The sequence below is a fragment of the Nerophis ophidion genome, linkage group LG04 (assembly GCF_033978795.1).
Source record: "Nerophis ophidion isolate RoL-2023_Sa linkage group LG04, RoL_Noph_v1.0, whole genome shotgun sequence".
NCBI classification, from domain to species: domain Eukaryota; kingdom Metazoa; phylum Chordata; class Actinopteri; order Syngnathiformes; family Syngnathidae; genus Nerophis; species Nerophis ophidion.
The window spans coordinates 24,838,610-24,852,976 of record NC_084614.1 but is presented as its reverse complement, the minus strand read 5'-3'; the positions used below and the strand labels follow the sequence as shown (position 1 = coordinate 24,852,976).

Sequence of the window (14,367 nt, the reverse complement as noted above, 5' to 3'; positions counted from 1 at the left end):
TTTACTCCAAAATAACGGTAGTGGGTAATATATTATAACAAATAAAAATATCAACATTTATATTGTAGGTCGATACAATCAAACTGTAAATCAAATGGGTCTGTTTTTTATGATGGGTGTTTTTGGAGAATGCGTGTTTCGGACCTATTTGATTATACTGTTATTGGTGCGCATAGTAGCTAAGTAACAAGTATGGTCACCCCCGGGAATACAAGCACCAGGTATCACATTTAACTTTGTGTAAAAACGTGATATTATTTTTTCAACGTAGCCATCTTTTCCATTCACAGGCGAAACAACACTTAGTCGAAGTGTGAGAGCGGTTGCATCGCTCTTGCATCAGTGGACCAAACTCGCCGCCTATTGGCTGCCCTCGGCCAAGTAGCTGCCCTCTGATTGGTCGGACACTCGCCGGGCGCGAATTGTAATTGGCCGCTGGTCGGCAAGGGGAAGAAGAAAGGCTGCGTTGCTGCTGATGGTGCAACGTGAGCACATGCTTCTCGTAAACAAACCATCTGTGGAGTTTTTTTTTCATCCTAAAGCTTTCACTTGTTGTTGACTTCGAACAACCAATCAGACAACTCTTAGTTTAGTGCCATCAGTTGGTTGAACAACTTTTCATTTAATATGTCTGCTAATATAAAATGAAGTATTTTAGTGACTAATGGTGTATTATATATTTGTGCCACCATTATTGTTTTTTTTAATGATTAGACATGGTTAAAATAGCTAATATCATACACAACTGTGAGAGGGCGAGAGCTTTGTTTTTATTCATTCAACAAATCCTGTGCTTCTCCTCTGTTGCCATAGTAATAGTGGACACTGCAACCTATTCTATTCATACTTGTTGTTCGATTGCTGTTGCCACGGGATTTGCATCCCTCTGCCTCCTTGGTGTTTTGTCATCCGCTGCACCTGTGTTTCTGCGCCCCATCCTAGCAAGCGTCCGGCTTATTAGTGATTCCCAGAGCCCAAAAAAAGTCTGCGGGCTATAGAGCGTTTTCTGTTCGGGCTCCAGTACTCTGGAATGCCCTCCCGGTAACAGTTTGAGATGTTACCTCAGTAGAAGCATTTAAGTCTCACCTTAAAACTTATTTGTATACTCTAGCCTTTAAATAAACCCCGTTTTTTAGACCAGTTGATCTGCCGTTTCTTTTTTTTTTCTCCTATGTCCTCCCCCTCCCTTGTGGAGGGGGTCCGGTCCTGTGGCCATGGATGAAGTACTGGCTGTCCAAAATCGGGACCCAGGATGGACCGATCGTCCAGAGTCGGGACCCAAGATGGACCGCTCGCCTGTGCATCGGTTGGGGACAGCTCTGCGCTGCTGATCCGCCTCCACTTTGGATGGGACTCTCGCTACTATATTGGATCCACTTTGGACTTGATTCTCACGGTTACGTTAGATCCACTATGGACTGGACTTTCACAATATCATGTTAGATCCGCTCGACATCCATTGCTTTCGGTCCCCTGGGGGGGTTTCCCACATATGTGGTCCTCTCCAAGGTTTCTCATAGTCATCATGGTCGACGTCCCACTGGGGTGAGTTTTTCCTTGCCCTTATGTTGGCCCTACTGAGGATGTCGTTGTGGTTTGTGCAGCCCTTTGAGGCACTTGTGATTTAGGGCTATATAAATAAACATTGATTGATTGATTGATTGATTGATTGATTTGCCGAGTTCAATATCTCTGCCATAATAACATCGAGGTTACGCAGTTGGGGGGGTGGGCGTGCCCGCAACCTAAGGGTCCCTGGTTCGATCCCAAGCTTCTACCAACCTAGTCACATCCGTTGTGTCCCTGAGCAAGACACTTCACCCTTGCTCCTGATAGGTCATGACCTTGCATGGCAGCTCCCGCCGTCAGTGTGTGAATGTGTGTGTGAATGGGTGACTGCGGAAGTAGTGTCAAAGTGCTTTGAGTACCTTGAAGGTAGAAAAGCGCTATACAAGTATAATCTATTTACCATCCACAGATTATATTACTCTCTTAGGTGATTTTGCATGGAGTTGTAAGTCATGTTGCCAACCTTCATTTGGTCGTATATTATGCACTATTCTTTTGAGTCATATTAAGTTAAAGTACCAATGATTATCACACACACTAGTCAAAGAGTGTGTATTAAATGGATTGATTGATTGATACTTTTATTAGTAGATTGCACAGTTCAGTACATATTCCGTACAATTGACCACTAAATGGTAACACCCCAATAAGTTTTTCAACTTGTTTAAGTCGGGGTCCACATTAATCAATTCATGGAATGATCTATAGTCTTCCTAGAGATGCTGACATGTCCACTATATGCTCGCTGCCAGGAATAAAGTGAGATTTGTAGAAACCTGATGCAATCCATATAAATGTGTGGGTAATGGAGACTAGATTTAGATGGTAGCTGCTGGTAAAGATGGAGAGTCTCTCAGGAAATCCCCAGACTGCTTTGCCTGTCTGCATTAATTGGTCCGCTGAGACGTCCCTGTTTGCGCGTCTTAAGAAAAGAAGATGCTTCACACTTCTGTTGGTATTTTCCTGATTGTCACAGAGTCGTGGGTCAACAGGAAACTTGTCAATTTGATGACATGTTGTATTAGGAGATTCCAAAATCAATATGTGCAGTCAAAGCTAGAATAAAATCTTGGATGGTCTGAATTGCTTTTAGGATGTCAGTCAGACTGCATGCAGGCTGTGTGAGAGGCCATGACAAGACGTCAGAGGAGTGGAGGCTGCATGCCAAGTGCACGTATGGCAAGTTAGTGAGGCTTACACCATCGTTTCATCATCAGCCCTCTCACTATTTATTGTCCTCAACTTTGCCCGTCTTTGAACACGCCATGAAAACACTACCGATGCAGCTTGTCGCTGGACAAGGATTTGTTTCTGTTTTTGATTGCCCGTTTAAAAAATGTTGACTATTTTATTTCATTTCTTTATTATTAAATGTGTGTTTGTCTTTACACTCTTTTAATTAATGGGCCGTTTGCAATTCACTCAAAGCAGCATTTTTCAAAACCCAAAATACAACAAGAACACCATCAGCTAGCTTATGTTACAATTCCTGGTTTAACAGAACATATATTTTTCCCATTTTTTTTATATTTTGAATAAAAATTGCTCATCGGTTCCAGGAAATAGTCTGGCATTTAAGCTGTCACTCAACTGTCTGGTCCACACGTGCAGGCAGGGAGTGGGTGCACACAAACAAAGGTTTTCACGAGACGCAACTAACAATTTGCAGTCATGTTGTTGTTATGATAGAACATACATACATTCATTGATAGCCAAAATTAGTTGCTAAACTTTGCAAAATTGCTATGATTAGCTGACAACAAACAAAGCTAATGTGTGTGTAGTTTTATGGGACATTCTTACAACACTTTGGAAAGGTTGTAAACAAACGTTGCAATTAATTAACTATTTTTTATTTTATATATGTATGGGTACATATATACATATACGTTAGATCTGGGAAAAACACAGAGGCTATATCAACCCTACAAGCCTGTTTCGCAGGTTTCCCTGCTCGTCGGGGGATTTTAAGGGAATAAAATCCCCCGACGAGCAGGGAAACCTGCGAAACAGGCTTGTAGGGATGATATATAACCTCTGTGTTTTTTTCCTGACCTAACGTATATTATGCTCTAATAATAATAATAATAGATTTTATTTGTAAAAAAAAGCACTTTAAGTTGAGCAAACAACCTCAAAGTGCCACAGTGTAAAAAAATAGTAATAATAAAAATATAATAAAAATGAATAAAATATAAAACTAAAAACAGCCCAATAGCTACAACCAGCATGCATATGTATAAAAAGGCTTTTTTTAAAATATGGGTTTTTGAGCCTTTTTTAAAAGCATCCACGGTCTGAGGTGCCCTCAGGTGGTCAGGGAGAGCGTTCCACTGACTGGGAGCAGCAGAGCAGAAAGCCCGGTCTCCCATAAGCTGCAGTACACACAAAACAGTGCTGCAAGGATCCTGATGAGAGTGCGGAAATATGACCACATCACACCAACTCTCAAATCCCTTCACTGGCTTCCTGTTCCACTCAGGATTGAATTCAAAATCTCCCTACTAACCCGCCACAGTGTAAAAAAATAGTAATAATAATAATAAAAATAAATACAATATAAAACTAGAAACAGCCCAATCGGTAAAACCAGCATGCATATCTATAAAAAGGCTTTTTTTAAAATATGGGTTTTTAAGCCTTTTTTAAAAGCATCCACAGTCTGAGGTGCCCTCAGGTGGTCAGGGAGAGCGTTCCACTGACTGGGACCAGCGGAGCAGAAAGCCCGGTCTCCTGTAGTTCGTAGCTTTGTCCTTGGAGGTTGAAGGAGGTTAGCCTGTTTGGAGCGGAGGTGTCGTGTGGAGGATTTGGGGGTGAGCATGTCTTTGAGGTAGATGGGGGCATTTCCATGGAGGCACTGGTGGGTTAGTAGGGAGATTTTGAATTCAATCCTGAGTGGAACAGGTAGCCAGTGAAGGGATTTGAGAGTTGGTGTGATGTGGTCATATTTCCGCACTCTCATCAGGATCCTCGCAGCACTATTTTGTGTGTACTGCAGCTTCTGGATGTTCTTGCTGGGGATCCCGACAAGAAGTGCGTTGCAGTAGTCGAGCCTGGAGGAGACAAAGGCGTGGACGGGCCTCTCGGCATCAGAGAGAGTGAGTGAGGGGCGGAGTTTCGCAATGATCCTCAGGTGGTAGAAGGAGGTCTTGCTCGACCCTGGTATTGAGCATAGTATAGTGGATAAACCACAGACACCTCAACTACATATATACATATATATTTATATATATAAGACATATATAATTATATGACATACATATTAATACATATCAGACATATACACGTATTTTATGTATAATATATCTGTTTAATTAATTTACTTTGTTTTCCTTTAGTTATTTAGTATGTCAATGTGAGTGTGAATGTTGTCTGTCTATCCGTGTTGGCCCTGCGATGAGGCGGCGACTTGTCCAGGGTGTACGCCGCCTTCCGCCCGAATGCAGCTGAGATAGGCTCCAGCACCCGCCACGACTCCAAAAGGGACAAGCGGTAAAAAATGGATGGATGAAACACAAGAATTGAACAAACTATCGGTATTTGCTGAGACGTGTAGAAGGTGTAATGCAAAGAGTGTTTCACATTCGGCAGCCTGCATCAAATAGATTCGCTGTTGCCTCGTTTTCCTCGATCATGAACACATCATAATGGGACTGTCTGTGAATTGAGCCTGTTGTTACAACTTAGTACACAGTGGGTGGCGGCATGCATTGTAACGGCTCTTTACAACACAGCTCATACGCACCTGAGCTGCCAGAGCGTAAGAAGACATAGTTATTTGTAGTTCCGAACATATTTGTTTTGTGACAATCTGTCATGTCTGGTGTCACATGTTGGTGTTTATTTTCTGCTCAGCGCTTTTATTTTAGTTCCTGTCTTGTTTCCTTCAGCGCTTTTCCCCTCACCTGTCACCGATTGGCAGCCTGAGCACATCGTGGTTAGAGTGTCCGCCCTGAGATCGGGGGGTTGTGAGTACAAAACCCCGGCCGAGTCATACCAAAGACTATAAAAATGCCACCCATTACCTCTCCCTGCTAGCCACTCAGCATCAAGGGTTGAAATTGGGGGTTAAATCACCAAAATGATTCCCGAGTGCTGCCACCGCTGCTGCTGCTCACTGCTCCCCTCACCTCCTAGAGGGTGGAACAAGGGGATGGGTCAAATGCAGAGAGCAGTCGATAACATATACTCCCATTATTTATTATTTACTTTTTAATTTATATCTCAATTCTGTACACCGCTGCTGGAATTTCAATTTTCCTGAGGGAACTCTCCTGATGGAATCAATAAAGTACTATCTATCTATCTATCTATCTATCTATCTATCTATCTATCTATCTATCTATCTATCTATCTATCTATCTATCTATCTATCTATCTATCTATCTATCTATCTATCTATCTATCTATCCATCCATCCATCCATCCATCCATCCATCCATCCATCCATCCATCCATCCATCCATCCATCCATCCATCCATCTATCTAGCTATCTATCTATCTATCTATCTATCTATCTATCTATCTATCTATCTATCTATCTATCTATCTATCTCATGTATATATGTAGTTTCACCACAGCTAGTGTGTGTGTGACTATCAGTGGTACTTTAACTTTATCTTTATTTTTATTTATGCGTGCCTCGCCCTCCAGTCAGGGCTCGAGGATTGTCTATGTTGCATTCGTAACATGTGAGCTGTAGGATTATGTTATTGACTATTCACGTTGTCCTTGCCTACAGCAAGTGTTACCTGTGTTATGTAGTCTTACCTGCGCCTGGTCTTCCATGTGTCCTGCATCTCGAAGTCACAATTACCACAGCCATGCGCGTTCGTGACATGCTTATCGTTTTAAGGTTGTTGTTTTTTTGTTTTGTTTTTCAATTAACTTACTATAGTCATGGCGAATTATAAGAAATAGACGGTGAGATCCGCCACTACAAACAGATTGCAGTCCTGTGGGAAGACTTGTTCAAAAAGTATTTCCTTTATTAAGTGCAATAACCATAATTATTCCTGCGTCTGCACATATTCTCACGTATTTATTGTGAGCTCGCCTGTACGTGTAACTGTGAGAACAGATAGCAATATATTTAGTGTATTGTACGACTATCATATGTTGTGTCGTGTGCATGAGGCGTGCGTGATGAATGAATATTGTTCGTGTCAAAGTCCAAATGTGACAGACGGGGTTTCATGGAGTGTTACTAGACCACAACCCTCCTCCCACCCCCAGAGACCCCCTTTTGTAGCATGTTGCGTGCTGTAGGATTTAACATTGTGGTACTTAAATACTGAGGAGAAGTCTGAGGCCGACACTGGCTTTGCAACTTCTTGTTGTAAAGTTTTTGGATTTACAGATTAGAGGGCCAAGAAGACGATGGACAAACATTTTAAATGTTTTCAAGCAAACCATAAATGTACCAAAAACACGAATGATATGAATACAGAGCAAACTACCATGGAGCTATTTTGTGCTCATATTGCTGCTTCCAGCACATTCTCCATGTTTGCCTTGTGCAGTTGTCGCATTCACGTGGATGTTTTTGTCCGCCTCATTAGGTCAGCGCCGCATGTTATTAATAATAACATATTATTAATAACGTTGTTGTTGCCACGGAATCTCTCGTCTTGTATTGTGATTTTAATGATTTGTGTACCCCGTTTGAAATTAATGACATTTGTTTAGCTTCGCCTTCAAGCAATGTGAGGGCATGTCTGCAGCGGCTGCATTTTGGAGAAAGGATGCTTTCATCTCCCGAAATATGTCTCTTTCATCACCCGAATGAGTTGGGTCTCTTGCTGGGATGTTTATATGTTAAACATGTCAGTGCTTTTATGCTGTGAAGGATATTTTTAAAGGGAAATCTCCTTGACAGCTCATGATGATGATGATGATAAGCCCAGCCTCATTTCATCGGACGCTTTTTTCCAGAGAAAGAGTAACTCCCACGTATCAGTACTGACATCATGGGAGACAGATTACCAGACATTTTGACCGAGCTCTCTGCTGTAAAAGTCAGTGTGTCACATGCACATTTATACTGCTAAATTTGGAGCGCCACAAGTGAAGTGAATTATATTCATATAGCGCTTTTCTCTAGTGACTCATAACACTTTTACATAGTGTAAACCAATATCTAAGTGGCACTGGGAGCAGGTGGGTAAAGTGTCTTGCCCAAGGACACAAGGGCAGTGACTAGGATGGCGGAAGCGGGGATCGAACCTGGAACCCTCAAGTTGCTGGCTCGGCCACTCTGCCAACTGAGCTATACCGCCCGTTAAGTAGATTTCATCTCATACACACCCGGTTTGCCAGAGAATAAGAAGTGAAATAGCAAGTATTCAAACAAGTGTATATCAGTGGTTCTCAAATGGGGGTTTGCGTACCCTTGGGGGTACTTGAAGGTATGCCAAGGGGTATGTGAGATTTTTTTTAAATATTCTAAAAATAGCAACAATTGAAAAATACTTCATACAAATATTTATTGAATAATACTTCAACAAAATATGAATGTAAGTTCATAAACTGTGAAAAAAAAAAAATGCAACAATGCAATATTCAGTGTTGACAGCTAAATTTTTGGTGGACATGTTCCATAAATATTGATGTTAAAGATTTCTTTTTTTGTGAAGAAATGTTTAGAATTAAGTTCATGAATCCAGATGGATCTCTATTACAATCCCCAAAGAGGGCACTTTAAGTTGATGATTACTTCTATGTGTAGAAATCTTTATTTATAATTGAATCACTTGTTTATTTTTCAACAAGTTTTTAGTTATTTTTATATCTTTTTTTCCAAATAGTTCAAGATAGACCACTACAAATGAGCAATATTTTGCACTGTTATACAATTTATTAAATCAGAAACCGATGACATCGTGCTGTATTTTACTTCTTTATCTCTTTTTTTTTCAACCAAAAATGCTGTGCTCTGATTAGGGGGTATTTGAATTAAAAAAATGTTCACAGGGGGTACATCACTGAAAAAAGGTTGAGAACCACTGTGCTAGGTGGTGTTAGGGTAAATGTTTTCAGATTTTCCAGGACAGAACCATATTACAATTGAAAGATGAGAAGTGTTTTTTTTGCATCATTAATGCAAGCGGTCATGAAAGGCAAATTATTCGCCACTGGAGCGGCAATTCAGACATGCAAGGTGCCTCCAAGTCAGAGAGTGTTTATTACCACCGCCATGAGAGACGAGGTGTGGAAGTGTGCGAAACAACTCCACAAACATACATCCCGGATTATAGCGATAGTTCTAATCAATCAATCAATCAACCAATGTTTATTTATATAGTCCTAAATAACAAGTGTCTCAAAGGGCTGCCTGCACAAGCCACAACGACATCCTTGGTTCAGATCCCACATCAGGGCAACAATGAGAGACCTTGGAGAGGACCCCCACCCCCCACCCCCCCACACGCACACCCCAGGGTGAACGGTGCAATGCACGTCGAGTGGGTCAAGCATAATATTGTGAAAGTCCAGTCCATAGTGGATCTAACATAATAATGAGAGTCCAGTCCATAGTGGGGCCAACAGGAGACCATCCCGAGCGGAGACAGGTCAGCAGCGTAGAGATTTCCCCAACCGATGCACAGGGTCCCAACTTTGGACAGCCAGCACTTCATCCTTGGCCACCGAACCTGTGCCCCCCCCCCCCCACACACACACACACACACACACTCCCACCCCCGTCACCCTCCACCGCCCCTCCACGATGGAGAGGGCTGCAGAGCAGAAAAGAAAAAAAAAAACGGCAGATCAACTGGTCTAAAAGGGGGGTCTATTTAGAGGCTATCGCAGGGGTGCCCATTACGTCGATCGCAAGTTACCAGTCGACCGCAGGGGGTGTGTCAGTCGATCTCGAGCCAGGCTTTTTAAAAAAAATAGACCTAAAAATTAGTGATCATCAATCTTCACCAAGACCTCACTTAAATGACATTCACGGTACCGGAGGGTCTTGTGAGATGACGCTAGCTGCTGCAAGATCATTATTATTAAAATATGACCGAGAGGAAGGCGAGAAACACTTTTTAATTCAAAAGACTCTCGCACCGTACCTTCCGTCAAAACTCTAAAGGCCGACTGCACATTTCCTATCTTCACAATAAAAGCCCTGCTTCATGCTGCCTGCGCTAACTAAATACAGAGTCTCGGAAAACTGGCGTGCACAAGCGATCCCTCAGAAAGCTGGCGTGCACATCACTTGTGCACGTCAGCTTTCCGAGACTCTTATTTTGTTAGCGCAGGCAGCATGAAGCAGGGCTTTTATTGTGAAGATAGGAAATGTGCAGTCGGCCTTTAGAATTTTGACGGAAGGGACGGCGCGAAAGTCTGTTGAAATAAAAAGTGTTTCTCGCCTTCCTCTCTGTCATTTTTTCATAATAATGAACTGGCAGCAGCCAGCGTCATCTCACAAGACCCTCGGGTGCCGTGAATGTCAATCAAGCAAGCTACGGAATTTGCCGCCAATGTTTTTCTTGTAAAGTGTGTGGAAGCTGGATGAATTAGATGCCAAAAACCAACCACTTTCATGTGGTATTGTACAGAAAGGACAACTTTTTTTCTCCTCCATTTGAAAATGTGGGCGTTATCATCATTACTGTCTGATTCCAATCAATGCAAGTCATCAGAATCAGGTAATACACCAACTTATATTCTTGTCTTCGTGAAAGAAAGACATCTATATGTGTTACACATGCTTGTGTTATCATTAAACACATTTAACTTGTTTACAAAAATGTCTCTTTCATAAATAAATAAATATAAATTATATACATGTATATAAATGAGGTAGATCCCCTCGAGTTGGTCAATTGAAAAGTAGCTCGCCTGCAGAAAAATTGTGGGCACGCCTGGGCTATAGTATATAAATGAGTTTTAAGATGGGACTTAAATGTTTCTACTGAGGTAGCATCTCTAACTGTTATTATTAAAAAAATAAATGTGTTAACCAAAGTTGTCCAAAGTGCGGCCCAACATTTTTGAACCACAAAATGCAAAATGGTGTGTGTGATGTTATTAACTACTCAGTGGTTAGAGTGTCCGCCCTGAGATCGGTGGGTTGTGAGTTCAAACCCCGGCCGAGTCATACCAAAGACTATAAAGAATGGGACCCATTTCCTCCCTGCTTGGAACTCAGCATCAAGGGTTGGAATTGGGGGTTAAATCACCAAAAAATGATTGACGGGCGCAGCCACTGCTGCTGCTCCTGCTCTCCTCACCTCCCAGGGGGTGAAAAAGGGTGATGGGTCAAATGCAGAGAATAATTTCGCCACACCTAGTGTGTGTGTGACAATCATTGGTACTTTAACTTTAACTTTGTCGACAGAACACAAATGCTCTCTTTCCTGGAATGTATCAAATTAGATCACACATCATTACCAACTTTGGTTTGGTGTTCGTTAGAGTGTAATTCGGTGAACAAAATCATCTTTTTTCGGTGTTATGGCTTTTTGGTAGTTCGGACACTCCTGGTTTTGAGGGCTTTAACATACACAAAAAAAATGTAAACCGGCGTTTTCTGTGGATAATTCTCTCAAAAGTGCCTTCTGTAGAATGGGATATCAGCAACAAATGCTGTTGATGTTTTTAAGAACAGGACGTGCAGAAATAGAAAAATAACCATGCTTTAAAATTCACAGGAAGTCTACAAATTTTTGTTTGGAATGTGCCATTTTTGGCAGGATTTGGGACTTGGGAGATTCTCATTTTTAGTTTAGTTGATATCAGCGGAAGATTGTAGCGTGAATTCAGTGCCTGGTACTATGCAGTATCCTCTAATGATTAATTGTATTAATAATATATTAAAATTAATTATTCATTATTGTTATGTATCAACCAGAATTGTTGCCACAGTTCATTTCATTGCAGCTATAACGTGCCTTTTCATCCACCATCACTGTACTTGTAAACATCGCAAAGTACAACCACAATAACAAGAATATTGCTGACAATGTCAAACGTGTTTTTGTCAAGGCGGAATGTTCACTGCTCACAAGTGTATCTAATTGTGTGGCCAGTAAGCGTAAGCTGTCACTCATACGCATCACCAGCAGAATACACGTTCAGTCCTCGTGCGTGTTCCTCTTAAAGATGTGTGTTTGTAATTCAGCATGAGGCTCAAGGATGTGTGGAAAATGTCTCCGGAAGACAAAGAGATGGTCTGTGAAGCTGCGCATGAAAATCCTCCCTGGAATGGAATGGAACACCTGTCTAATAGCTGGCTGTGGTGTCTATTGAAATGTTGCACTGCTGTATGCAATGACTTGATGATACATTATTGGCTCCATGTCATACAGTACAAACACGCTTTGATTTGATTTTTTTTGTATTCCTTTTATGTCATTCAGGTTGCTTTATATTGAATCATGCATGTTAGGTTCATTTTGGGCATGTTTTGAAACATGCGAAACATTCATTCAAGGTTAGTGGAGGTAATAATGAGACTAATTAAATCACCGTATTGTTCTTATGCAAATAGAGAAGTCAAGTGTGTGTGTTTGTTTAGAAGCTGGCATCTCATTAGATCACCTTGGGTTATGAATAGAAAGCAAGTATTTAGGAACACTAATTATGTTATGTTTATGTGTAATGTTTAGTTAAGAACTCGTCTGCAACAAACCACCAGTTTTTCAGACAAAAGACAATCACCGTATTTTTATTTCTTCACATATGTAATTTACAATTATGTTGTAAGACTTTTTTTTTTACATATTTGTGTAAAATAGAGACAAGTTATAGTGTAATAATGTGCTATCTACCTGATGCTATTGCATTCTTCATAAAAATACATCAGGAGGTTGCCTGCAGCCACAGTTACCGTATTTTTCGGAGGTCGCACCCGCCGAAAATGCAAAATAAAGAAGGAAAAAAAACATATATAAGTCGCACTGGAGTATAAGTCGCTTTTATTGGGGAAATTAATTTGATAAAACCCAACACCAAGAATAGACATTTGAAAGGCAATTTAAAATAAATAAAGAATAGTGAACAACAGGCTGAATAAGTGTATGTTATGTGAGGCATAAATAACCAACTGAGAAGGTGCCTGGTATGTTAACGTAATATATTATGGTAAGAGTCATTCAAATAACTATAACATATAGAACATGCTATACGTTTACCAAACAATCTGTCACTCCTAATTGATAAATTCCATGAAATATTTCACGTCTAGTCTCTTACGTGAATGAGCTAAATAATATTATTTGGTATTTTACGGTGATGTGTTAATAATTTCACACATAAGTCGCTCCTGAGTATAAGTCGCACCCCCGGCCAAACTATGAAAAAAACTGCGACTTATACTCCGAATAATACGGTATTAATAATGCCTCTGTTGGTGCGAATTAGAGACCCTGGCACGCGGTTTGCTTGTATAGCCCTACTGTAGCTACGAAGATAAATAATTTGTCAGTTTGAGATGAATACGCATCGGTAAATATTGTGATAAGTAAATACAAACGTATAAAAAAAAGACCGTATTAGAGTGACAACACTGCAATCAAAGACTGGCGTTTTTTAAAGTGATTCTGTCATTATTATCATGTTTCCATATATGGTGAAGAACGCACTTGAGTCATGACGACAGCCCTCCCTGGCTCGTCAGACTTTCACATCAGTCGTCTGCTCACTTGTCCTTCCCCGCCACATCGATTTTTCTTTTCATTGCGGCCAAGCTGGCTTTCACACCCCTGCGTCGTCCTCCGCAAGGTCCCTCAGCTCATGAATTGTGTGTAGCCCTCGGCACCCGTTACTATGACATCCATCCAGATCCGCATGGCCTCCGGGGAAGGCGCCACCATGTAGTAAAGGCGGTCATGAGTCTTCACACAGAAGGTCAAAGACGGGTTGGGGCTCTGGAGGGTTCAAGGGAGAGGGAGGAGAAGAGTATTTTACAAAAATAAAAAAAAAGCACCTGTTGCACCTTTGTCCTCTGAGACACAAAATGACAACAGATGAATTGAGCGTGTAAAAGTTACAATAGATTTTACGGTAAAAAAATGTTTACAGCTCAGTCGACAACATTTTCCGTTTACAGTAATACACTGTAAAAACAAAAAAACGATTTTAAAGGGGAACTGCCCTTTTTTGGGAATGTTGCCTATCATTCACAATCCTTATTTAAGACAAGCACACATATGTTTTTCTTTTTGTAAGCATTCTAAATAGTAAATTATGGCGAGCAAAAGTCTGCTTACAATCCATTGTAAGCAGACTTTTGCTCGCATTAATTTACTTTGGCAGTCGCTCTATTCTGCCTATAAAGTGCTTAAAAAACATCCAATCACTTCCATCAGCGCTTTTATATGCTATAAAGATATATGTAATGTAGTAACAGGCACATTTATATTAACATGTAATATTTATATATTTCGATCATTTTAAGCATACAGTGGCCCATTAATTTAGCATCACAACGTTCGCTTTTTCCTTCCACTACAACACTGATTACTGCTCATGTAGACGTCATGAGAGACAACAAACACAATAAAACATCACTTACTGTACAATGTCTGCTCTCGCTGGGATGCCAATCTTAACAATGTTGATATAATCCCGTTTAGATATAGAATAACTCATAAGCCTCACGAATGGTAAAAAAAAAAAAGAAAAAAAGTTGGGTACAAACCAGTGTCTTTCACGTGTCTTCTTCGCCATCTCCAGGTCTAAATTGTCCGTCAAAGTTTACCAAGTTCTAAAAAAGTAGGTCCTTAACGTTAGCGCTTATAATAACAATGTCGCTAATACTTGGTTAATATTCAGATCACGTAATGTAAATAGA

General features: G+C 40.7%; 1 protein-coding gene across 13 annotated transcripts in view; it reads right to left on the bottom strand.

Moving 5' to 3' along the window:
• Window positions 1-12,224: 12,224 nt before the first annotated feature.
• phldb1a (pleckstrin homology-like domain, family B, member 1a) overlaps window positions 12,225-14,367 on the bottom strand; it is a 70,185-nt gene continuing 68,042 nt past the window's right edge. For all 13 annotated transcript variants that reach the window (XM_061897591.1, XM_061897598.1, XM_061897601.1 and 10 more), the window contains one exon: window positions 12,225-13,441. In XM_061897591.1, the coding sequence (XP_061753575.1) occupies window positions 13,301-13,441 (141 nt within the window). In that variant the 3' untranslated portion in view covers window positions 12,225-13,300. The remainder of the gene's footprint in view (window positions 13,442-14,367) is intronic.